We start from the raw sequence: 26,614 nt of genomic DNA, 5'->3' as shown, positions 1-26,614 counted from the left end.
CACTTTGACTAAACCTAGCTTGTACAGGCTTTAATAAACTTCAACTGTTTGCAGAAGTTAGTTTGTGCGAATTGCATCGTGCGTGTGAAACCTCGGGAAAAGAACCTAACACTAGGAGAATGAATTGGTGCTAATGGGCACTATTAGCGGCTAACAAAGCGGTGTGGCGGTTCGAGTAAGGGCATAGAAGAAGCTGCCTGAAGTCCTAAAATTGTTCAACTCTCTTTCTTACTCCCTCCCCACATCCTATATTCTGCAAAACAAAAAAAAACAACTGTTTCTTAGCTACCATCAGTTCTGAAGGGAGGATTATTGGAGCCGAAATGTTAACTCTGACTTCCCTCCACAGATGCTGCCAGGCCTGCTGAGTGTTTCCAGTGATTTTGGTTTTGTTGGTCGTGATTCAGGGTTTTGAGAGTACTTGGACTCCCCCATATGGGAAAAAGTTCTCAGCTCTGTTGGTCATATGTTCATGAAAACATGCATCGACCAAATATAAAAGTCGTACTTTTACCGGGAGAAAAACTTCAGGGAGAAGTATTTTTGAAACTGCTTAAAAGGTTAGGTAAATGTATTTTAGCTGCAGAAACACTCGCTCTTGTAGAAGGAATGAATATGGAAATTTACTTGACAAATAGTTTCGCGCAAATTCTACATGAGGATAGCTTCCCATTGATCAGAAAGATAATAATGCCCTGTGGAAATGTGGGATTGCATTCCAAAATCAAATGCAGATGTGAAGTTTTTTTATGACTTTGATTCTTGTTTGGAAGTACTGTTTATCTGTTATAAAATTTTGAATTGAAATCTAATATGGCACCTTATTTGTATTATGATGTTTAAGGATATATAAGTGCCATATATTGACTGACCAAAGACCTGGAGACTTCTGGGATACAGGATACTAGCTGGGAAGGAGGCAGGTTTTTGTAATGTTGTAGTTATAAATAAGCATGAAGCATAAAAGTTGATGCCTGGTTTCGTTCTTATACACTTAATAGGAATATCCTGGGGAGTGTTGCGAAACAAAGATCTGGGAGTGCAGGTTCATAGCTCCTTGAAATGGAGTTGCAGGTAGATAGGATAGTGAAGGCGGCATTGGGTATGCTTTCCTTTATTGGTCAGAGCGCTGAGTACAGGAGTTGGGAGGTCATGTTGCAGCTGTACAGGACATTTGTCAGGCTACTTTTGGAATACTGTGTGCAATTTTGGTCTCCCTCCTTTCAGGACAATGTTGTGAAACCCGAAAGGTTGAGAAAAGATTTGCAAGAATGTTGCTGTGGTTGGAGGGTTTGAGCTTTTGGGAAAGGCTGGGGCCGTGTTGCCTGAAGTGTTGGAGGCTGAGGCGTGATCTTATAGAAGTTTATAAAATCATGAGTGGCATGGATAGGGTAATTAGACAAGGTCTTTACCCTGGGGTGGAGAAGTCCAGAACTAGAGAGCATAGGATTGGGGTGAGAGAGGGGAAAGATTTAAAAGGGACCTAAGGGGCAATGTTTTCATGCAGAGGGTGTTGAGTGTTTGGAATGAGCTGCCAGAGGAAGTGGTCGAGGCTGGTACAATTGCAACATTTAAAAGGCACCTGGATAGGTAAATGAATAGGAAGGGTTGAGGGATATGGGCTGGGTGCTGACAGGTGGGACTAGATTGGGGTGGGATATCTGGTCAGCATGGATAAGTTGGACCAAAAGGTCTGTTTCTGTTCTGTACATCAACGCCTTCCATGCTCGCTTTAAACAGAATTTCAGCAGAGAGGTAACACCTATTCCGACAAGTCCTGGCAAACATATCCTGACAGCTACTGCACCAGAGGTCAGATCAATTTTCCTTCGTCTGAATCCAAGGAAAGCGACGGGACCAGACGGAGTACCGAGCCGTGCACTCAGAGCATACGCAGATCAACTGGCAGAAGTCTTCTTGGACATTTTCAACCTCTCCATGCAGCAGAACACTGTCCCTGCCAGTTTCAAGAGGGCCAACATCATCCCTGTGCCTAAGAAGGCTCATGCAACATGTCTCAATGGATACCGCCCAGGGGCCCTAACTTCGGTGGTCATAAAATGCTTTGAAAGGCTGGTCATGGCATTAATCAACTCCAGCCTCCCCAATACTTTGACCCACTCCGATTTGCCTATCGGACTAACAGATCCACGTCAGAAGCCATATCACTTGTCCTTCACTCCTGCCTAGAAACTTTTGACACCAAGAACAGCTACATAAGAGTCCTAATCATTGACTACAGTTCAGCCTTCAACACTATTTTCCCCTCAATACTGATTACTAAACTTAGTGATCTCGGACTAAGCCCCACTCTCTGCAACTGGATCCTCAGTTTCCCGACCCACAGGCCACAATGAGTGAAGATTGAGGACAACATTCATCCTCACTAACACTCAACACTGGAGCTCCCCGGGGTGCGTACTCAGCTCCTCACTGTATACCCATGACCGTGTCGCCAAATACCAGACTAATGACATTTACAAGTTCGCTGATGACATCACCATAGTCGGTCGAATTTCAGATGGCGACAAAACAGACTACAGACTGGAGGTGGAAGACCTGAAAAACCGGCGCACTGAGAACAACCCAGCTGTCAATGCAGAGCAAAATCAGGGAACCCATTACTGACTTTCGGCAGGATGTTACTCATGCCCCCATACACTAACAGCACAGAGATGGAACGAGTGAAGAGTGTCAAGCTCCTGGGATTGGTCATCCACAACAAGCTTTCTTGGACTCTTCATGTGGATGCACTGGTTACAAAGGCCCAACAACGTCTCTTCTTCCTCAGGCAGCTGAGGACATTTGGCATGACGACGAATACCCTTGCCAACGTTTTATAAGTGCTCCAGAGAGCTTTCTGTCTGGATGTGTCACTACCTGGTATGATTAGATTAGATTAGATTCCCTACAGTGTGGAAACAGGCCCTTTGGCCCAAAAAGTCCACACCGACCCTCCAAAGAGTAACCCACCCAGACCCATTTCCCTCTGACCAATACACCTAACACTATGGGCAATTTAGCATGGCCAACTCACCTAACTGCATATCTTTGGACTGTGGGAGGAAACTGGAGCACCTGGAGGAAACCCACGCAGACACGGGGAGAATATGCAAACTCTACACACAGTCACCTGAGGCTGGAATTGAACCTGGGACCCTGGTGCTGTGGGGCAGCCGTGCTAACACTGAGCCACCACTGTACCATTCACGGTCAGAGATGGTTACAGAGAGTGGTGAACTTGGCCCAGACAATCGCAAAGACCAACCTCCCATCTAGAGAATCCATCTGCCAGGCCCACTGTCAAGGAAAGGCCACCAGCATTCTTAAAGATCCATCCCACCCTGGCAATGTCTTTCCACAACCTCTACCATCAGGGAGAAGGTACAGAAGCCTGAACACACGCATCAGCCGGTTTCAAAACAGTTTCTACCCTGTTGCTGTTAGAATACTGAATGGACTTAAACTCTTAGCATTCACCCGTACTTGTGTTTCGGTCTTAGCCACTGTTTACCTATTATTTACTTATCTATGCTATTTAACTCTGTGATCTGCCTGTATTGCTCACAAGACAAAGCTTTTCATTGTGCCTCGGTATACATGACAATAAATTCAATTCAATGACTACGAAATTGCTAACTTGATTTCCAGCATCTGTAAAACATTGCTTTTGTGCCAGGATCGAAAAACCAATTAAGGAAGAAATGTTGCATTTATTTGACCAAAATACCTAACTTGGAAACTTGAATGACAAGTTTTCCTGCTTAGTTCAGATCTACAGCTGAAGACTTCCTTTTCACTGGACTCAAACTTGCTTCCTGAAGGCTGACAAACAAGCAGAACTGGAAACTACGCAGATCGTCAATAGCACTGTCCAAGTTCCACTTGCAAACAGAGGATGTAGTGATTATTACAAGGTCAGCCAGGTGAATATCAAAGAATAGGGGTTGCCTCATTGGACCAGGTTAACAGCCCCAATCAAGGGGTCCTGGCTGACAGATGTAAACAGAAGCAGCTAAGATTCTGTTCACTCAACACTGCCTTTGAGGAAGCGAGACCAATGTCAAGTACTATGCATGTGTAAATAAAGGGTGACTTGGTGTTGAGATACTAGCTTCTACAGAGTTATTTCAGTGGCAAGAGAAAAACACACTGCTGAAGAAATTTGCTTGCGCTCACCTGTGAAGTGGGGGAAGCAGTTCTGGCATAATGTCACTGTCTGAGAAGTTTGACTCATTTGATTATGTCAAAGATTGGGCCCAGAATATGAAAGAATGTGTTATTTTTTCTGGGCTAATGATATTGGGACAGATGAAAAGCAATAAGTAATTCTGCTGGCAGCTTGTGGACCCTTTAATTTATTAGGAACCAAACATTTTCTGACACATCAAATACTAAAATCATTCAAGAATTGACAGGAGTAACTTAGCAGAATAGCATGTAAGGCCTTAAATTGTATATCGAGTTTTCTTTACTTCCCGACAAGAGCTCCCATGAATCTTTACACGAATGTTGATGATTCATTTACTTTCTGGGAACAGTCCAAGGCATGCAACATCTCTGATTCACTTGAATCCTTTGCAGGATTCCAAGTATTACTGGTAATTTTATGACGATAATAGCGAAGAAGGCATTTGGTAGGCTTACCTTTGCTGGTCAGAGGTTATAAAGGACATTGGTTAGGCCACTTTTTATTGCGTGCAATTCTGGTCCAGAATTAGAGGGCATAGGTTTAGGTTGAGAGGGGAAAGATATAAAAGAGACCTAAGGGACAACTTTTTCACACAGAGGGTGGTACGTGTACGGAATGAGCTGCCAGAGGAAGTGGTGGAGGCTCGTATAATTGCAACATTTAAGAGGCATCTGGATGGGGAAATGAATAGAAAGGTTTGGAGGGATATGGGCTGGGTGCTGGGCAGGTGGGACTAGATTGGGTTGGGATATCTGGCCGATATGGACAAATTGGACCAAAGGGTTTGTTTCTGTGTTGTCCATCTCTATGGCTCTAATTGACGGATTTAGTCAAAGAATATTGAGGCCTCGGGGGATTCAAGATGGCAGCGACCCCATATGTCTAGTCTGCTGAGCTCTGCCCAGGACTCAAGCAAAGTGGGATACCTACCCTCCCCTCATTTTTTAAAAACTACTAAAAATAGCTTTTTCGCAACAGCTAAGTCATTCTGCATCAAACTTTAGTCATTTTAAAATGTATCAAACTGCTAAAGGTAAAGGACCACGGAGTTCACAACTGGCAGTGACTCCTCACCCCCCCTCCCCCCCCCCCCCACCGCAGCGACAGATGCGTCCAAGGCCGCCCCAAGGGACTTACTTGCAGAGGCGAGCCTGATCTCGGAGTGTGTCAAGCTCCAAGAGAAAATCGATGCGTTGATTGAAGAGACCCAGTCCAGGTGTGAGTTGATCTTGGTCATGCTGCAGAAGCATGACCAAGAGATCAAGAAACTCGGGCAGCGTGTTAGAGGGGTGGAGCAACGGGCCATGGCTTCAGAGACCGCTGCTGAATCTTTCGTGAGTCAGGTCCGGGCTCTGGAACGTTGAGTCCGGGCCTTAGAAGAGCATATCGATGACCTCGAAAATCGAGATTGTCGGAAATGTATTTGGTTGTTGGGCCTTCCCGAATGGGAGGAGGAATGCCAGCTTGTTGACTTCTTGAAGCAATGGTTCCCACAACTGGGAATCTGAGTTAACCTGGGTGCGGGTTGAGCGGACCCACCGGGTTGTTGTTTGCAGGCCCAGATCGGACCAGCACCCCGCCCCCCTCCCCCCCAGTCTTAGTGCAACTACAGCACTACAGGGACAAGCAAATGTTGCTGGAGGCCTCCAGAGTTTTGGGAAAGGATTCCCAAGCCATGGCATACAAGGGATCCAAAATAATGCTGTTCCAGGACTTTCCTCCGGTTGTGGTATGCAAGAAGAAGGTGTGTGACGAGGGATTTAAATATTCAGTATTTCATGTGATACCTGGAAACGCTGCGCTTCAGTCATGGAGGGTCTGTGCATAACTTCAGATCGCCAGAAAAAGTTAAAGAATTTTTGAATGCTCTCAAATAGACTGATGGACTTGAGTTATATGGACAATGACTTTATTTTACCTCCTTTTTCCCTCTCCTCCTCCTCACTCCCCCTTTCTCTTTTCCATCCTTCCTTGGGGGGGGGGGGGGGGGGGGCGCGGCTGTTCTCTCTTTTAATTCTTAGCAATAACTCACTTGATTTATCCAGTTGTTGTGGGGGAGGTTTCTGGGTTTTTTTTCCTTAGTATTTGCTGGAATTGTAATTTTATATATTCTATGTTGCTGTTTTGTTAGAGTACCTAGGTAATAATATGGAGAGGGCGGGTTGGTTATCCACTTCTAATTTCTATATTATAATATATTGGCATTTGTTTATCTTACTTTGTCATGTCTGGGCTGAGGGTAGAAGTGCTCCCTGTGGACAAGGAAGAAAGTCTCCTTTTAATTATGTCTTACGTTATTTTCTTTTAGGAGTAGTTCTCAGTTGTTTCGATTTAGTTGTTTTAAAGGTTGCATTTTTAAGTTTATGTGAATTGTTTATGGTTTCTACTCAATACTTTTTGGGTGGGATTCTTCCTCCTAGGAGTCTCAGACTTTCTTGAACGATCATGGCTAGTCATTCATTTAAATGGTGCACCTGCAATGTCAAGAGGAGCCACTCGCCAATTAAAAGGAAAAAGATATTAAAGTCTTAAAAAGAGAAGGTTGATGTGGTCCTTTTACAGGAGACACATCTACTTGATAAGAAGCATTCAAAGCTGCAGCAGGGAGGATTTAGTCAGGTGTTCTTTTCATATTTTAGCTCAAAAAGTAGGGGAATGGCCATTCTTTTCCAGAAGAATCTTCCCTTCCTCATGCTAAGCCAGATAAAAGAGGAGTCCGGATGGTGTATATAATAATTCATATATATTAATTAAGACTAGTGATGACAAGTTGTATCCCTGACCCTGGCTTTTGGACCCTTTCCGATTGAAGGCTAGTAGGTTCACAGAATATTTCTCACAGGAATTTAAAACTTTGAGGTATCAATTCAGGTATGTCCAGCAATCCATCGGTGATGTGGGAGACTGCTAAGGCAGATGCGCGCGGTTTACTTATCTCATATTCTGCAACCTGGAAAAGACAAAAAAGGGAGAACAACGTCTGCTTGAGGCTCGTCTGAAGGCAGCTGAGACAACGTATGTTGATCGGCCATCCATTACTAAATTACAGTGGATTACAGCCCTCAGGGCTACTTTGAATACCGCAATTACTCAAACAGCAAAGAGGGAGATACCATTTGCGAAGCAGAGATTATTTAAGCACAGCGATAAGCCAGGCAGGTATCCAGCATAACTTGTCAGAAAGAAAAAGGCTCCCCAATCCATTACGTCTATTAGCGAGGATGCTGGTACTCTGACTTGTGATCCTAAAAAGATCAATGCAGCCTTTAGAAAGTTTTACTTCGAGTTGTATAAGTCAGAGGGCTGTGAGGAGAGAGTGAGAAAGATGAAGTATTTAAAAAACCGGCCCCCACGGGCTTAACCGCAGAGTAGGTGTTGCTCTTGAATGCCCCCCCGACAACCCAGGAAACCCAGGAGGCAGTGAGGCACTCCAGAGCGGTAAAGCACCCAGACCAGACTGATTTCAGGCTGAGTTCTATTCAAGAATTTACACATGAATTGGCCGGACCACTTATAATTATGTATAACTATTCATTTAGTCAGGAAGGCCTCCCGCCCTCCCTGAGAGGAACAAATATCTCTCTCATTCTTAAGAAAGGAAAAGCCCCAGATGACTGTACTTCGTACAGACCTATATCCTTATATAATGTGGACTTTAAAATTCTCTCAAAAATGTTGGCATTAAGACTGGAGAAGGTTTTGCCATTTATTAGAAAAGAGGACCAGACAGGGTTATTAAGATACTGGGATTAGCCGTCTCCCTAGAGCAGAGAAAGCATTTGATCGGGTAGAATGGCTATATCTTTTTTATACTATGGAACGGTTTGGCATTGGAGAGATCTTTCCCAAGTGGGTCGCACTATTATATAACAACCCTAAAGCAGTGGTGATTACCAACTGCACAAGACCGGATAGCTTTAGTGTTGGCAGAGGTTGTCGTCAAGGATGCCCTGTCTCACCATTACTATTTACACTTGTGATTGAACTGCGGGTGGAAGCTATCCAAACCGACCCTAATATAACGGCCCTGGAGGTAGGAGCAGTTAAGTATAAAATCATTCTTTATGTGGACAATGTCCTTCTTTTCTTAAATGACCCATCGATATCTGTGCCCCGTTTAATTCAAGTGGTTAACTTATTTAGTATGTTGCCTTGTCTTGCCAGCATATCCAATTTTCTGGATGGATCCCGTTTCCCCTTTCAGTGGTCACTGGGAGGTTTTCTCTATTTAGATATTTTTATTATACCGGTATTTGGTCAGCTATACAAAGCTAATTGTACGCATTTATTAGAGAAAATAAGGCAGGACCTCCAACATTGGGAAGATGTCCCTATATCCTGGCTAGGAAAAATAGCTTTGGTCAAGATGAAGATTCTCCTTTGCCTATTATACCCCATGAGAATGCTTCCTTTGATGTTGCCAAGACAGGCGCTGCGTAAGCTTTACGGCTGGCTGGGGTCCTTTATTTGGAATCATATTAAATTAGATAATTTGCAACTCCCACAAGTAAGGTGGGGTCTAGATTTTCCGAATTTCAGGAGGTACCATATGAGTTCTCTGTTATCATTTGTGGGTCACAAGGGACCCAATCAATTTGGTTGGATTTTGAGGCTTCCCAAGCAAAATGTCCACTCATCAATTTATTATTAATGGATAAGATGAGAGTTATTACAGATCATTGTAAAATCCCAATCGTATTAAATACAATCAAAGCTTGGAGGATGATGCAACAGGATGAGGGTAATTTACAAACAAACCTTCCCTTCTACTCCTATAGTGGGAACGTTGGGATTTCAGCCAGGCTTGACTGACACTGGATTTCAAATTTGGGAGTCCAGAAGCATCTCCTATTTGGGGGTTCTGTTCGATGGGGAGGTCATGACGTCCTTCAAACAGTTGCATCAGAAGTTTGGGTTGTCTAGCAAGGACTGTTCTTGATATTTTCAAGTATGAGACTTCATACAACAAAAGACCACATTGATGACTAATCCTTATAAATCGGATATGGAAAGGAAAGTGCTTCGGCTGGTGGGTGCACCCTCAGTCAGTACTCTCTACCACTCGCTTGGTAATAAGGTATTGAAGGACTTGGGATGGTTATATACAATCTGAAATCAAGAATTAGTGATGGAAATCTCCTTAGAGATGTGGGAGGATATCTGGGAAAATGCCAGGAAGATCTCTATCTGTAATAGAACTCAAGCTATTCAATTGAAGATACTTCATAGGGCTCATGTGGCACCAAAGCAGCTTGCAAAGTTCAAGGCAGGAGTATCCCCAATGTGCCCTAAATGTAAAATAGATGTTGGTACTCTCACTCATTGTCTGTGGACATGCCATAATATTCGTAGATATTGGAACAGTGTAGCAAATGTCTTGGCAAAGATTTTGGGAAAGGAGAATGGGTAGGATCCAGTGTTTCTCCTTTTGGGCTTTCCAAATTTTCCTTCTCTAGATGCATACGGGAAGAAACTATTTATTATCCTTTCCTTTTGTGTGAGGAGAAACATCTTACTAAGTTGGGTATCGGAAAGTCCCCCGGGACTTGCAAATTGGCATAGGATAGTTATGGAATATATTCCCCTGGGCTTCCTTACGAATATGGTGCACCAAAAAACAAAATTATTTATAGAACATGGCGGCCATTTTTGAACGACAAGGATACAGATGTATCAGCCATACTCTCTAGGGTCTTTGTTTAGCCATGAGGATGATGTTTGTCGGTTCGGGGGCCCCTGGGAGGAAGAATGCCCCATAAATACGGGTTTTGTTGTGACTTGATATGTTTATTTTCAATGCGTATTTATTTATTCATTCAATTATTTACTATTTTTCTTTTTTGTTGTTAGTAATGTACGATACTATGATCTTTTTCTTATATATAGATTCTTCTTTCTTATATTTTATTTTGTGTTTTGGTAGTTTGTAGAGTAGATTTCGCAATTTTATATTGGTGCTGTTATTATACTGTAAAGTGGATACAATATTTTATATTAATTTTAAAATTGTCAAAAAAATTTTTTTTTGTAAATAGAAAAGAAAAAGGAGTATTACGACCTCAAGCCTCCTCTAATTCTGAGATGTTATCGCCTTTACTCGGCGGTTTGACAATCAGGGGAATCAGTGTCGGGACTTTTGATGAGGCATGTGACTTCGGTTTCACTCTTAGTGAGATTTCGGAGACCATTTGGTATGTGGAATTAGATTAGATTTCCTACAGTGTGGAAACAGGCCCTTCGGCCCAACCAGTCCACACCGACCCTCCGAAGAGTAACCCACCCAGACCCATTTCCCTCTGACTAATGCACCTCACTACGGACAATTTAGCATGACCAATTCACCTGAACTGCACATTTTTGGACTGTGGGAGGAAACCGAAACACCCAGAGGAAACCCACGCAGACACGGGGAGAATGTGTATGTGGAGTTTGCACAATCACCCGAGGCTGGAATCGAACCTGGGACCCTGGTGCTGTGAGGTTGCAGTGCTAACCACTGAGTCACCATGCCTCCCAGAGTGATGTAAACATGCCAAAGTGTCTACTAGCAGAAGCACAAATCGGACTTCCAACAGCCACTACAATTGGCTATGCTATTAGAAAATACAGCACGTAGAACATATGAGTTACAGGGTACGCCAGTTGAAGTGGAGACCCTCACCAGGCTGACTGACCTTCGGGGACACCACGTGAATAAAGGCAATTGCTTTGCCTCACTCAGGATGTATCCTAAACAGAAGGAGTCCAAGTCAGCCCACAGCAAAACCCCAAATCAAAGCCAAGCCTCAGCAAAAAGCAGTAACAATTTTTTTCAGGATCCAAGCTGGACAGCCATTATAGTTGCTGCCTGTATGCGGATCTAAGAGAGCAAAAGAGGCTCACATGGCCTGAATCAAGTAAGAGAACTCACAGGACTGTATCCAGGAGAGTGCATCTTCTGGCAAGTCCAGCTACATCTGGCTTGGAACAGTTAAATTGTTTGGCAACATCCAAATCAGTACCAGTCAAAAAAAAAATCTGATTAAATGGGCACATGGTTCAAATGGAGGTTGATACTGGTGTGGCTCTATCAATGGTTGTGGAATCAGTCTTTAACCCTCACATTTACACAGAACCTCGGGTAGACTGAGAACCTCCCAGGGAACGTTTACAAATTAAGGGTACAACTTGAGTTCCAGTCTTGTATGAGAAGCAACTGATTAAAAGGTTGGAGTAAAAGGTTCAGACCCAAACCTGATGGGGTGAAAGTGGTTCAGAAAGATTGATCTTGATTGGCTCAAGATGCTTTGAAAATGGCTGAGTGAAGTCCAACGTTAATACCTGGAGGTGTTTCAGGAATGGACTATCAAAGGAGCCATGACCATCTTGCATGTTGGCCAAGAAGCAATTCCACACTTCAGCAAAGCCTGCCCAGTGCCAGTGCCTTACCAGCAAAAGCAGGGTCAGCAATCAGGAGGTTGGAAAGTGAAGGAATCATCAAACTCGTCCAGTGCGCTGAATGGCCATCACTGGTTGTACCAATTGTGAAGCCCCATGGGTCGGTTCACCTTTGTGCGAATTTTAAACAAAGAGTAAACAGCTTTTTACAGCTAGATAAATACCCAAGACCTCACGTTGAGGTGCTGACATGGGATGTCCCCCTTTCCAGTATCAGGGTAGCATTGGCTCACAGATGGCTCAATGGAGAGGAATACCTAAGAGCGCATGCTAACTGGACATTGGCTAATGCAAGCGGCAATTATGCTTAGATTGAGAAGGAAGGTTTGGTGGTCATATTTAGAGTCAGGAAGTTCCACCAATACCTTTACAGATGTAAATCTTTAATAACAGACCATAAACACCTACTCGGGTTCAGAGGACAAGGTTCTGCCGCCCATAGCTTCAGGCTGAATTCAGCTTCTCATTCGAAGTGAGTCCAATACAAGTTGGAACACTGTTTGGGAGGCCAAGCAGCAAATGCATATGCCATGAGCAACTTCCCGCTGTCAAATACACCACTGGTGGTGCCAGCACTGGCAAAATCCGTTCTGGTTTTAAACTTTCTAGGCACCCTTCCAGTCACCACTGAATATCAGATTGTTGATGTAAAAAGGTTCAGCCATGGTAAAAGAGCTAGTGATCATTGGGGAAACCAAAGGGCCATCACAACAAGAACTGAAACCTTTCTGGACCTGGCAAGACCAGATCACTAGAGAGGACAGCATTTTATTATGGGGAGCAAGAGTGATTGTTTAGAGCAAATGTCACCACCAGATACTGGCTGAACTCCACCAGGGTCATCCAGGGTATCCAAAATGAAAACTGTTGATGAGAAGTCATGCCTGGTGGTCAGGATTGAATGTAGACATAGCTGCACTGATGAGGTAATGTCCAGTATGCCAACAAGAACAAAAAGTATCGCCATGTGCTCCCCCTCATTCGTAGGAGTGGCCGAGTAAACCCTGGACTTGGTACATGTTGACTATGCAGGCCCTTTCATGGGTTCAACATTCTTAGTCAGTGGATGCCCTAAGCGGTTGGGCGTGCATCGAGTATATTTGTCAAACACAGGGACGTCATTAGAAAAACTGTGAGCAGCTTTGGTAATACATGGGCTCCTGAAACTAGTAGTCAGAGAAAACGGACCATCATTTATCAGCAGCGAATCTGAGTATTTCCCACAGTCAAATGGCATTTTTCATAAGGACAGCTCTGTACCATCCATCATCCAATGTTTAGATTTAGATTTAGATTAGATTAGATTTAGATTAGATTAGATTACAGTGTGGAAACAGGCCCTTCAGCCCAACAAGTCCACACCGACCCGCCGAAGCGAAACCCACCCTTACCCCTACATTTACCCCTTACCTAACACTACAGGCAATTTAGTATGGCCAATTCACCTGACCCTACACATCTTTGGATGGTGGGAGGAAACCGGAGCACCCGGAGGAAACCCACGCAGACACAGGGAGAATGTGCAAATTCCACACAGTCAGTCGCCTGAGGCGGGAATTGAACCTGGGTTTCTGGCACTGTGAGGCAGCAGTGCTAACCACTGTGCCACCGTGCCACCCACGATGACAGAAAGAAAAGTCCGAACTTGGAAAACAGGCTTAAAGAAACAGCCTATATTTTCCTATATGTCCCAGTTCCTAATTGATCATCAGACCATCCTTCATGCAACTGCAGGAATAGCTCCAGAATGTTAATGGGGAAAAGACCCATCACCAGATTAAATCTGATCTTCCCACACCTAGGATTTGGAGGGTGAAGATGGCATCAGTAACACTATTGATGGACACCAAACCAGAGAAAGACAGCTAAGTTCAGGAGACAAAGTTTGGTATCGAAATTACGGAAATGACCCTGCATGGATAAAAAGTATGGTCAATTTGAGAGAAGGTCCCATGACGTACAAAATCTAGTTAGATGAGGCGGTTGCACAAAAGCTGGAAACTCAGACGGGGCAGGAACAAATCATACTCAGCTCCTCCAAGCAACCTGAAAGACTGTCGGTACTCATGGGCTCTGCCCCTCTCATGTGTTGATGAAACCACAGAGTCTGAGATGGCCACAGTGGATGTCACAGCCTCAACACCTTTGTTGCCTGAAGAAAAAGGACAAATGTCTTTCGAGATGCTCCCAGGCACAAGAGACAAGCTCCGGTCCAGGACACATCGCCCATATCCGAGGCTGATTCAGAGGAACCTAACCCAGTGTGAAAACGTCCCTGGTGAGGCTATAAGAGAAAGAACAGGCCTACATTCCCACACTTCGAAGAGAAGGGAGGTAGTGACTGAAACGAGGTCAGCCAGATGTACCTCATAGAATGAGTTCCCTGATTGGGGCTGTTCACCTGGTCCAATCAGGGAGCTATGGCTGACAAATATGAACAGGAGTATCAGAGGTTCTGTTCACTCAGAGCTGGCTGTGAGGAAACCAAGCCAGTGTCAAGTACTATGCACATATAAATAAAGGGTGACTTGGTGATGGCATACCAGCCTCTGTGGAGTTATTTCAGAAGATTGTGAAGTATAGGATGATCTTTCATACTTGCAAATATTGTCAGCTTGATTGGTTAGTTGCATGCCATGTCAGAATAAAAGTTTGGGAATATTGATTCAATTCCCATGCCAGAATTGGAGTTTAATATCTCAGCTTACAATTCCACTACAACATTGAAAATAGAACCATACAATGATTACAGCATAGGAGGTGGTTACAGGATGCATCAAGTCAAGACTGACTCGCTGCAAGAGTAATGTCAGTGTAGATCATGCCGTTCAGTTCGATGATTGATTTTGAGATACATTTTACACACACAAACTCTGAATTAAGTCTGGTCAAGCTTGGTTACCAACTAAACAAAGACTTGAATTTCTTTAGTGTACTTCATGATGTCAACAAGTTACAATCATTTGAAATGCTGCTTCCACTGTATGCATTGCAGGGTCTCACAAACAGCAATGAGAAAACATCCAGATATTGGCTTATGATAAACATAAGAGCAAGTTCGTTTGAGTAATGTTAAAAGGATCCTTCACATTCACCAGAGAGAGTAACCCCAATTTAAAAACTCATTTGAAAGGCCAATTTCATACTGCAATGCTGCACAGAAATATTAGCCCAGATTTTATTCCTAAATCTTTGGAATGGGACTTGAACTCTCACCCAGAGCTGAGACAGTGATGAAACAACATCTAGCTTTAGCAAGTCTCTGAATAAGATAACCAAAGTCAGTATGCAATCAATAAGTACACCTGCTCAAAATGACTGGAGTCAGAACTCAGGGAATACAAAGTGTGAATTCTGGACTAACGTTGACTTCAATCACAGTTCTCCATAGATTTGGTGGACCACCTGAACCATCTAAACAATCAAATCACCAACAATACTTCCTTCCAATTCAGAAGTCATGCATCGCTTGACACAAGAAAAATCAAAAGTATTTGTGGTTTAAATCCAATTTAACACAAAGGTTTGCAATTATACAGCATGCTTTAAGACCACAGGACTTCTCAATGTTTTCCATTCACGAACACGTGTATCAAGATGCACTAACAAGCAAACTATCATCCCTAAACAAGAATGATCTGCATTTACATAGGGGTGTCAAAGTAAAACAACCCAAAGTGCTTCACCAGGACCACTGTCAAACGAAATAGGAAATTGACTTCTGGTGACATTTCCTTTTTTAACTGTAAGAGATAGATTTCAATTAATAGTTTAAAGGAAAGAACAGTGCAGAGATTTACAAAGGGAATTCCAGAGCTCAGGACCACGCCACTAACGATAATGATTAAAATTGAGTATGGATGAGGGGCCACAGTTTTTAAAAATTGAGAGTGACCAGAGGGTTGAGGAGTTTGCAATAATAAGGAAAGGCAAGGCCGTGCAGGGATTTGTATGCAAGACTGCAAATTTTAAAATCAAGATGTTGCCAGATCGGAACTAATGTACATGACTGCACACAGGAATAAGAGACAAATGAGACTTGGTGCAAGCTGGACAACTGCGTTGCTACTGGTCTCCTTTGCCCCAGCATGTATGAGGTAATGAGGTTAATAAACAGGCCATAAGTCACTTTTATTTAAAGGTGGCATTAGAATAATCAGTTAACTCACTAACACACCCATAAAAAAATAGTACAAAGCAACATGACGTTCATAACATGTACTGTTCTCAGTTTAAGGTCAGAAAGTACCCAGAGCCCCAGTGGAGTCTTTCATAATTTCATAATGCCCAAAAGTGTGTCTCAAGTAAAGTGTAGTTGCTGTTGTATGAAATTTGCAGATAATTTACCCACAGCAATCTCCCATAAATATTTCTGTTGATAGCCAGATAATTAGTTTCTTAGATGTGAAATTCTGAGTTGAACACAAAACCTTCCTCCATACTTCAGTACAGTACACTCTGACCTTCAATCCGTTCTTACCCCCCTCTCCAGTTACAAACACCACCCTAGTTGGTCTGCAAGACACTGCGGTTCTTTCAGCAAAGAGTAATGGAACCCTTTCTCTGGAAAAACCAGAGGGAGTTTTAACCTCGCCAGAAAATCGAATTTCTATCACAGCATTTTTGTTTTTTTTTGAAAAGTAAAATATGAACAACATTAGCTATTATTTACCCTTCACCGATTCAGCCAAGGACAGTTTGTGCGGTAAATTCAAATCACCATGGATCAATCAACTTGCCTTGTATATTGACCAAAATTTTCAAAAACCTAACTTGAGGGTTTGAAATTTATGAAGGTGACATGGGGAATAACTGTTCTGCTGCTTTACCGCACTGAGTAGAAGTAAACACAAAACAGCGCAACAGCCGACTTGATGATCTGATTTTAACAGGACACAACAATAGCCAAGAACTGCCATTTTTTTTGCAAAGCTCAGCTAAACCGAAACTAACCTCAAGTAATCATTTTTAGAATTCAAGTCTCAACCGTTGGATTTGCTCCGGTTCGTCTGCTTGTAAAATAAGTTAATTCGAATAAATTCGATCTGTACATGTACATGCATCGTTTGTGAAGCTTTACCCTCCGAAAAACGTTTTGCGGTATGGCAATAATATTGCCAAGCCATTTGAAACCAAGCTGTACAAGACTGCAGCTAAAATGCTAACGGTTCCGAACCCTACAAAAAACCTACACTAGAGGTATCCTTTATTTCAGAAAAAAATCAAATATTTGAACTCTCTGACACAATAAGGTTGCGAAAACGAAACACATCGATCTTTACAATCATTCCATTACAATTAGCACAGGTTACTGAGGTGGGAAGTTAAAAGGAATAAAACCATGTCTACGCTATCTCCTGGTCCAGCTCTGTGTTGCCGCACCAAATAAGCAGTTTGTATTTGCTGTTGCTTTGTCATGCAGCATACTCCAACTACATGGACTACAGATCTGCAGCGAGGAAAAAAATCCAATGTAACAAGACGACTTAACTCGACACCAGAAATGCCTTCATAAAACTACAACACCGAGCGATTAAGCAGAGTTAAACAAAACATTTTATTTTATTGTTTTGTTACCTTCATGTTGATTCGAAATGTGTCAATTCGCCGATTGAAGCAAGAAAGTCACCCTTCACACACCTAAAGAGGGGGGAAAAACGGGACTCACAAAAAAATGCGTTTGGAAAGAGAAGTGTTCGACGTCTCCTTTCAGTGTAGAGCCCCCTCCCCTTTATCATGAATGGCAGCCGAAGCAATGCCAATACAAGATCATCTTTTGCAAGAAGCGACACGATTTCCCTTTTCTTTAACCTTCTCGCTCGCATGCATTAAAGCCACGCTCATTCGGTCAAAAGAAAAAGGAAAGATAAATGAATGGCGGCGGATCGAACTGAAAAACGTTCGAGATCAGGAGGGGTTGCAACGAGCGGCTCAGGGCAATGGAGCTGGTGCGTTTCTCCACCTCCTCTCCAAACAACATCTTTCTAGTTGTGTCAATGACGCCATTTCAGCCAGAGATCCTAAAGTTACACATGGACTGCATCGGATCGGTGCCGATGGCTTACACACTGCCCGAGGCAGGGAGGACATGGTGGGAGGAGGTGAGGAGAAAAGGGGGGCGCGGGGGGGGGGGGGGGAAGAGAGAATCCCTGCTCAGCAGTCACACGTACACAGACGGAGCCGGTACACACGCCGAGGTCATGTTTTAATAACCAGGCAGGCACCGTTCTCGACTTCCCCGGCCGGTTTCCATCTCTCAGATACACTTGACACGTCCCGCAGAGGACAGCCAGAATCGCCGAGACCCCTGACCTCCCCCCTCCTTCCCTGGCTAAAATCATTTGGGGGGGGGGGGGGGTGGGAAAGAGGGGGTTGTACAAAAGACTGAAGAGTGCGAGGTCTCTTTAACCCATCGAAAAGCCCGAGCGAATCCTCATTGTTTAAAATCCAACCGGGGAGGGGGGGGGGGGGGGGGGCGGGTGAGCCTAACTTAACCTCCCTTCCTCCTTTATAGTCACTTACCCGTCCTGTGTAAGAGCTTCAAGAGCGAGGGGGTAGAGGGGAAAAAAAGGAAGAAAGCGCTGTCAACCAAAGCAGAGTGCGCCTCACAGGCCAGGGCCACTCGCCCGATGTCCGCCCCGGCTTGACTTCTTCGGCATTCGAGCAACGCTCGACGGGGCGGCCGCCGACGAAAGGCTGAATACCTCCCCTCCTCCTGCCCAATATATATATATATACACACACACAAGCCCACTGTTAAATCGCCAGTCTAGAGAGAAAGGGAGAGACAGAAAGGTGGGGGGAACGGAGAGAATGAGAGAAAAAAAACACACTCCTCACACACATACAACACTCGACCCCACTCGGCAACAAACAACCCTTCCCATTGGCCCGCCGTCACACGGCAACCGCAGCACCGGCAGCCTCATTGGCCCTCCCCCCGCACAAGGCGTCGGGGAAGCGCCAGGGATGCTGGTTGATGTAGTCCTTGCCCCCGCTCACGCCATTCGGCGCACCCGCTCGGAGAACTACAACCCCCGCCAGGCGTGGCGACAACTGGTCCTACCCGGAGAGGGGAAAAACAACCGCATGCGCATTGCTCCGGACGGGCATCTTTAAAAGAGATTACTGCGCAAGCGCATTGCTATTAGGATGGCGTATTTTTTGACGAGCTAAGTAAAAGGGAATTGTCTAGGGTGAGTCCGCGCTGGCGTCGGCTGAGCTCCCGTCTGGCGTCGGGTAACGGAACGAGATAGGGCGCCGGCTGCTCCTCGTTAATATTCTCGGTAAGAGCTAGTGATATTTGGGCGGAATCGTGATGTGAGTTTTATTATTTTGTTTTTCGCGATTGTGAAGTAAATCCTAAAGGGGGAAAAAAATCGAGAGAGCGGAAGTAGGAGTGTTACGAGCCGGAAGTGGTTGGGCACCATTTGGGCGGCCCGGCTGGGGGGCGGAGGCGGGTTTAGTATTTCTTGCTGCGTCATTGCCGTTTTAACGTAAGTATCTGTTCGTGTGCAGCTCGGGCGAGACTTGTCATTTGTTGAGTGTCTTTCATGTTTTCTGGGCACCTTTTTAAAGCGCTTCACGGCACATGATGTTCTTCTGCTGAATAGTCATTGCAATGCAGGACTTGTATCGGGCAAATTAAATATGTGCATAACAGATACCACGAACGAATATGACCATCGCCACATGGTCTATCTGCCTCTAGTTACCTTTTGTGGGATCAGTATTGGACAAATTGGTAGACGATTGTGGATGGCTGATGCATAGAAGTCTTGTGATTGTCTTCATATGTTGTCCGATTATGTTTGCTTGTCTGCTATAAGTTGGGTCTCAGTTTAATGTTTTATCCAAAAATACCCTCCTTCCATATAGATGAAGCTCTCCCTCAATGCTCAGGGCGAGTTAGTCTACTTTCGTGGGTGGTGTTTCTGGAATGGGGTTTGAACTTGTGGCCAACGTCAAGCTTTGTACTGTTTTATCCAGTCAAATTTTTTTAAGTTGACTTTGAATTTCAAGCATAATTTTGAGCCACTTTAACTCTAGTCTATTTCATTGATTCTAAGAGCATTCCATGTAGTTTTTTTATGATAAAAGATGTCTGTTCTTTTGAATGCACAAACACAGAATAGGTTGATCAGTGATTAATATATTGATCAGAATATGACCTGGAAGTTTAAGATTGTCTGACTTTTGGAGGTGAAGATGGTCATAGGGGTTTTTTTCCCTTAGATCAGCTCACAGATCTTTATCACCTTAACTGCAGCACCAAAGTAAACCGTATTGGAGTGTTGTATTTTACAGTGACTCTTCATTTGAAACAAGGAGACTTCAGAATGCCAAAAGATGCTTTTGAAAATTTAATGCTGTTTCTTCTATGTAGAGTCAGATGTATACCACAAAAACAGACCCTTCGGTCCACCTTGTCCTTGCCAGCCAGACATCCAAACCCAATCTGATCTCACCTGTCAGCACCTGCCCCATATCCCTCCAAATCTGTCCTATTCATGAACCCATCCAGATGCCTTTTAAAAGTTGCAATTGTACTAACCTCCAACACTTCCTCTTGCAGCTCATTCTATTTTTGTACCATCCCTCTGTTAAAAAAGTTGCCCCTTATATCTTTCCCCTCTCACCCTAAAACCTATGTCCTCGAGTTCTGGATTCCCCTACCCTGGGGAAAAGGCTAAGTCAATTTATCATATCCATGCCCCTCATGATTTTATAAACCTCTAGGGCCACCCACTCAACCTCTGCTCGAGGGAAAACAGCCCCAACCTATTCAACTTCTCCCTATAGCTCAAATCCTGTAAACCTGGCAACATCCTTGTAAATCTTTTCTTTCAAGTTTCACAACATCTTTCTGATAGGAAGGAGACCAGAACTGCATGCAATATTCTAACAGTGGCTTAACCCATGTCCTGTACAGCTGCAACATGACCTCCCAACTCCTGTAATTAATACTCTGACCAATAAAGGGAAGCTTACCAAACACCACCTTCACTATCCTATCTATCTGTGACTCCACTTTCACGGATCTATGAACCTGCACTCCAAGGTTTTTATTCGGCAACACTCCCTAGGACCTGACCATTAAGTGTATAAGTCCTGCTCTGATTTGCTTTCCCAAAATGTAGCAACTCTCATTTATCTAAATTAACTCCATCTGCCACTTCTCAGCCCATTTACCTATCTGATCCCTTGCCCATAGCATGTACATTGAGATCTGACCTGTTGGAAATAATGAAATGTCTCTCTTTTATTTTGAGGGGTACGTTTTGACTTTGTCAGATTCTGCTCAATATGAAATTATTGGGCTTGTAATCAACTGTTCTTGGCAATTTTAATGGTGTTCAGACTCCCTGACTGGAATTAGTAGACCTACAAAAAAAAGTCAAAATAGGAGCAAGTTTGTTACTGTTTCCATAATGTAAAACACTACACCTTCATGCCATTCTTGATCTCTGTCTCATGTAGTAGAGTACCTTTTGAATGTGGTGGAATAGTTTTGATATTTAAATGTTACAATTGTCTAAATGAACTGCAAATGCTGGAAATAGAAAATAAAAATCAAAAATTCTGGAAGAAACTAGCAAGTCTGATTTATATCTGTAGAGAGAAAGCAGAATTAACCTATCAGTTCCACTGAGCCCCCCCTTCAGGACTTTGCACCTGCAACGTTAGCTTGTGAAGAGATATCAAAGTTATCAGACCTGTTGAGTTGCTGCAGCAATTTCTGTTATAAATTTGTTTGAACAAGCTAGATCTGATTAAATGATCATATTATTACCTATTTGGTCTGTTAGTGCCAGTTCTTGAAGCTTCACTGGCAAAGCCACCAAAGTTTGGCTTTCAGTGTAACAACGCTAGGTCGAATTTGCTGGTTCTAAGTATGAAGTATTGAAAATATGTTGGTGAGAATTTTGTGCTGGTCTTATCCTGGAGTTTATCCTCAAAATTTGCTTTATTTGACAATTTTTTTGTGGCTGATAATTCACCCTTTTTTGCTGTTTTTGAGATTTGTTGAAGGTGGGTTTTTTGCTTAGGTATGATCTGCACAAATTTAATGCCTGCAGCTTTGTGGACTTCAATAATTTAAGTCATTCTTAAATATGTAGTTAGAACACTTTGTTCATTCTGTAGTCAAACTTAAAATTATCAAACAGATTGTTTTAATGCAATTTTCCTGTAGTTTGTAGTGGTGCAAATCGCCAGATATCATTTGGCTTTGGCCATATAAAATGATGGTTATGATTTTGCAAATGGTGGAGTCAATTACAATTTAAGCAACATCATGAAGATAACTTCTCTGTCAATATGCTTCATCTTATTAGCTGGTAAAACCCTGATTGAAGGCTTTATTACCTCCAGGAGAAAGTGAGGATTGCAGATGCTGGAGAGTCAGTCGAAAAGGGTGGTGCTGGAAAAGCACAATAGATCAGGCTGTATCAGAGGAGCAGGAGAGTTCATGTTTCGGTTGTAAGTCCTTCATCACGTTGCTGATGAGTTTGGTACGTTCTTTTTCTGAGGGTTGCACACACCAACTTCTGCAAACAATTAAGGTTTATTAAAGCCTGTATAAGCTAGGTGTGACCCCCCCCCCCCCCCCACCCATTTGACACACTTCACAGGAGTGCAAAGTTAAGAGGCCCTGAACAAAGAAGACACATCCCCTTTATAAAGGTCAGTTGCTAATGCTCACAGGTTACCCCCTGCCTCTGCAGGTGCATGGTGCAATGGTAGGATGAGGTCATCCTTGGCGATAATGTAAATGCCAATGCCCTAATCCTGTGCAAACATTATACAAATGATTTCCTGACAGATTCCTGAAGACAAATATTCATGTGCAACAGTATATTTTAAAATGTTCTCCAAATGAAGCCTCCCAAATAAAATTCAATTTCCAGTGGCAACTTCGGTAGAGGTCAACACTTTTCCAATTTGCAATATGAAGGGGGCCTGTGAAGTCTTAACAATAATTGAAAGATCTTAAACAGCTCAGCCTCCAGTTCTAATATTCTCTCAAATCTTAAGAAAACATCAAAATTAAAATGCACTCGCTTTGTGCAAAGTCTGCATTTTTAAAGTGTTTTAATACAATATTCATCTGGCTAAAGCATGACCACTGACAATTTTTTTGAAACACTTTTGTAGAATTTCAAACAAATCAGGGGCTCAAGGTCCTCAAACAATCTGTTTGAAAGTTACATGGAATAATTTTAGAAAGACCTGATGTATAATGTAAAAACAAAATCTGCCCTATTACGTAGCCACATTGAATTGAGATCCTAATTCAAATAAAGCAAGCCAGTTACTTTGTTCTGAACCAGTATTTTAATAAACCTAAATATATAAATATCAAACACTTTTAGTGTGGCATAATTTATATTGAAACTCCCTCTTCTGACCCAAGTATTAGCGCAACCTTAATTTTAACGTTTCTTCTTTTATTTGCACAACCTCCATTAAATTACACTTTTATAAGAAGAGAAAACCCTCACAGCAGACCACATGGTGTGCTGCAGTCCATGCCACTCCTTTCCCCGACAAAAGACCAACTGAGTGAAGTCCACAGCCGATGTTGTACTAACAGTAATTCTAAAGGGAACTGTGGGGGAATAATGGCAATAACTTTTTAGTGCATAAAGCCTTCTTCAGGAATGAGGCTGGTGTGCCAAGCAGGCTGAGATAAAAGGTAGGGGGGAGGGAATTTGGGGGAGAGGCACTGGGGATATGATACGTGGAAGGAGGTGAGGGTGATAGGCTGGAGAGGTCGGAAAGAAGATTGCAGGTCAAGAGGGCAGTGCTGAATCGGAGGGTTGGCACTGAGATAAGGTGGGGGGGGGAGGGGAAATGAGGAAGCTGGAGAAATCTACATTCATTCCCGTGTGGTTGGAGGGTTCCTAGGCGGAAGATGAGGTGCTCTTCCTTTAGGTGTTGTGTGGCCAGAGTCTGGCGATGGAGGAGGCCAAGGACCTGCATGGGAGTGGGAAGTGTTCAGCCACGGGGTGGTTGAGTTGGTTGGTGCTGGTGTCCCAGAGTGTTCTCTGAAACGTTCCGCTAATAGGCGGCCTGTATCCCCAATGTAGAGGAGACCACATCGGGTGCAGTGGAATGTTTCGGGGAACACCTCCCCCCTACCTTTTATCTCAGCCTGCTTGGCACACCAGCCTCATTCCTGAAGAAGGGCTTATGCCCGAAACACAGATTCTCCTGCTCCTCTGATGCTGCCTGGCCTACTGTGTTTTTCCAGCACCACATTTTTCAACTCTGGTCCTTCAGCATCTGCAGTCCTCACTTTCTCCTCGATAACTTTAGTACCAAATTCTAGTTTTTTTAATAATGCTCCAGAGCCTCAAACCTCGTCTGTAGGACTCAAAACTCCTTTGTCCAGTGGATTTTAACCCCCTTTTGCCCAGGAGACTCTTAACACCAATTAAACCCAGAGGACCGTAACCCCAATTAAAACCAGCTTCATGCAAAATGATTTATTGGTGCGCAAGTGTGCGTGTTACCTCAGATTTTGTCATTACAGAGTCCCAGGAGACGAGTGGTCAGAGAGAGATCAAGGTGAATCTTACCTTGTGGGCCCAGTGGTCTTATGCGACCAACACTTGGATGATTGCTTATACCATCCACCTGGAAGCTCAGCATATGTTGGAATGCTACCGCTGCTACTAGGCGTGCAAAGTCGCGATGAGGGCCCAGACAAAGGAAACACATGCCCTTTTATACAAGTCAGTTAGTAGTGCTCAAAGGTACACTTTCCTCCTCTCCTCTCCTTCCCCCCCCGCCCCCCCCAAAATAATGAAATATTACACCAGGTACAATGGTAGGGATGAGGTCATCCTGTGAGAATGTAAATGCCATAATCCTGGGGAATCGTTATGCAGAGAATTTCCTGACTTCATGATTCACAAAGACAATGTAGGTGTGATACGTCCTAGCTTTGGGGTGGCCCTGCAAACTACTTCTGGCTCCACTACTTCCCTGGGCAATGTAAGTGTGATATACTTCAGTATTGGGGGATGATCATGCAAACAAACTTGATTGGCTGGTTGGGTGATGGCTAAGAAAGCATTGCTGAATGGAAGGGACTGAATGAGAATTTAATTTCGTTACAGCAGTAGAATAGTAGTAAATGGCTGCTCAGATGAAGTGTGCATTACAATGGATAGTCATGTAAATTCCTGCATTTTGTCTTTGAGACAGATTGTCGTCCTCACCCACTTCCAGAATGTTCAGCTTCTTGGAGAAAGATTGCACTGTTTCACCCTTTCTCATTCATGTCCAGCAAGAGGGTACAAGTTAATTTTTTTAATGTTACAAGTTCACACCCAAAACATCGACACTGCTGCTCCTTGGATGCCTCCTGACTTGTTATGCTTATCCAGCACCACCTTTTTTGGCTTTTATTACCTCCCAGACCTGATTATTCCAACACATTCCTGCAATGCATTTTGTTGTTATCAAGTTTGAGAAAGTATGTAATTCAAATTCCTGTGGAACATCCTAACTCCAATCCAGTGCTGTTCTGCCGTTGCCCATCACACATTTTTGTTGACCCAGAATGTCTCTTGTTGAAGCCAAGCCCCCTGTTTTCAAGTATATCCCATATGGTTTTGTCACTCCGTCTTCTAACCTTCTGAAAGTGTATCTGATATGAGCAGGTAGAGAGAGTTAGTTTTGTGAAGCAAAAGATTCAGCTGAGCGTGACTCAGATCAGATCAGATAAGAACTTGCAGTTAACAATGGGGTGCTGGAGACAAGGGTAATAGGTTAACAAGGTGGAAAAGCATTCATTGTGTAGAGCCATTTAACCATATTGGAAGCATTCAGTACGTAAGGTCAGTTTAACAAAGTGAAAAGTATGGACTATGTGAAGCCAGTTAAGTTTAAGAAAACTCATTGTGTAACACGAGGTAGCTTAATCTTAGATTTTGACACTCGCTGATTGTAACAGTCACCCAGTTAATATGTATGTTGCCTTCTCTGGATGCTTGAAACCGCTGTTCGAGAGAAGATTGAGCACTCATGTCTCTGTGCACATGGGTCATTGTTCTTTCTCCCTTCACAGCCCGGTTTAAAGATAAGGAGGTGAAACTATATTGAGTGTTTTGCTTTGACTGAGGTGGGAACGGGTCAAGAATATAGTCCCATAAACATTTCAAATTTCTGTGCTTGTTTAATTCTGGCTTATTGCACCACTCTCATTTTAAATTGCTTGGTCAGTAATGGCATGTCTAGCTGCTTTGGGGTGAAGTTGTAGAGTTTCTCCCTGTCTCTTTGGTTTCAGAAACACCCTATATGTGAACTGTTAGGTCTCCTGGCCTAATTATACTTGAGGATTGGTGTTGAAAAAACTTTGATATATATTTGACAAATGTGGTGTTCCAATTCTTTGGAGGTCTTTATGAGAGAAAGCATAACAAAGTAATTTTAAATTAAGGTACAAATTTAATATGCTGAAAAGGTGTTGCTTGAAAAGCGCAGCAAGTCAGGCAGCATCCAAGGAGCAGGAGAATCGGCATTTCGGGCATGAGCCCTTCTTCAGGGCTCTGACCTCCAGCATCTGCAGTCCTCACTTTCTCCTACAAATTTAATGACTTGTTTTTGAGAAATAAAGGTTAAAATTGGATGGCAACTTCAGAGTGTATAGTTAGTATTTGAGTCTACTTAAAAGCTAGGATGATCTGTGGAAGGATAATTTAGTTGCTGACTGCACCTACCTGTGATAACTATGGTTAACCATTGCAAAGCCCAGACTCCAGATGGTCTCTCTTCCTAAGCATGTTTAAAAAATCTGGCAACAGATAATTTTGTTGCATTTCGGACTGGTGTTTTCCAGGCTTAATATCTCTTTTCTTTCCCCCATCTCATCCCTTGACTCTTGCTTGAAGAAAGTGTTCTGTTGAGTCACAGTACATGTTGTATTGTAGCACAAAAATAGATGTTTGGTCCTGATGACCTGTACCAGTTTAT

The 26,614-nt window shown here is 43.3% G+C and overlaps 2 protein-coding genes across 9 annotated transcripts in view; one reads left to right on the top strand and one right to left on the bottom strand.

Moving 5' to 3' along the window:
• The window catches only part of arid4b (AT-rich interaction domain 4B), a 189,483-nt gene extending 171,005 nt beyond the window's left edge, over positions 1 to 18,478 (bottom strand). For both annotated transcript variants that reach the window (XM_087978705.1, XM_087978712.1), the window contains exons 1-2: positions 18,152 to 18,478; positions 17,207 to 17,269 (exon numbers count right to left, since the gene is read on the bottom strand). In XM_087978705.1, the coding sequence (XP_087834831.1) occupies positions 17,207 to 17,212 (6 nt within the window). In that variant the 5' untranslated portion in view covers positions 17,213 to 17,269; positions 18,152 to 18,478. The remainder of the gene's footprint in view (positions 1 to 17,206; positions 17,270 to 18,151) is intronic.
• A 307-nt stretch (positions 18,479 to 18,785) lies between these two features.
• Positions 18,786 to 26,614, top strand: part of ggps1 (geranylgeranyl diphosphate synthase 1) — a 50,062-nt gene continuing 42,233 nt past the window's right edge. For 2 of the 7 annotated variants that reach the window (XM_087978687.1, XM_087978662.1), the window contains exon 1: positions 18,890 to 18,915. The gene's annotated coding sequence lies outside the window, so the exon portion shown is untranslated. Of the gene's footprint in view, positions 18,916 to 22,003; positions 22,144 to 26,614 lie in introns of all 7 variants that reach the window. The other 5 variants (XM_087978680.1, XM_087978673.1, XM_043679896.2 and 2 more) reach the window with 5 other exon arrangements.

The sequence above is a fragment of the Chiloscyllium plagiosum genome, unplaced genomic scaffold (genome assembly GCF_037043375.1).
Source record: "Chiloscyllium plagiosum isolate Xiang-an unplaced genomic scaffold, Cpla_swu_hap1 HiC_scaffold_3, whole genome shotgun sequence".
Lineage (NCBI taxonomy): Eukaryota > Metazoa > Chordata > Chondrichthyes > Orectolobiformes > Hemiscylliidae > Chiloscyllium > Chiloscyllium plagiosum.
This window is presented reverse-complemented; position numbering and strand designations above follow the sequence as displayed.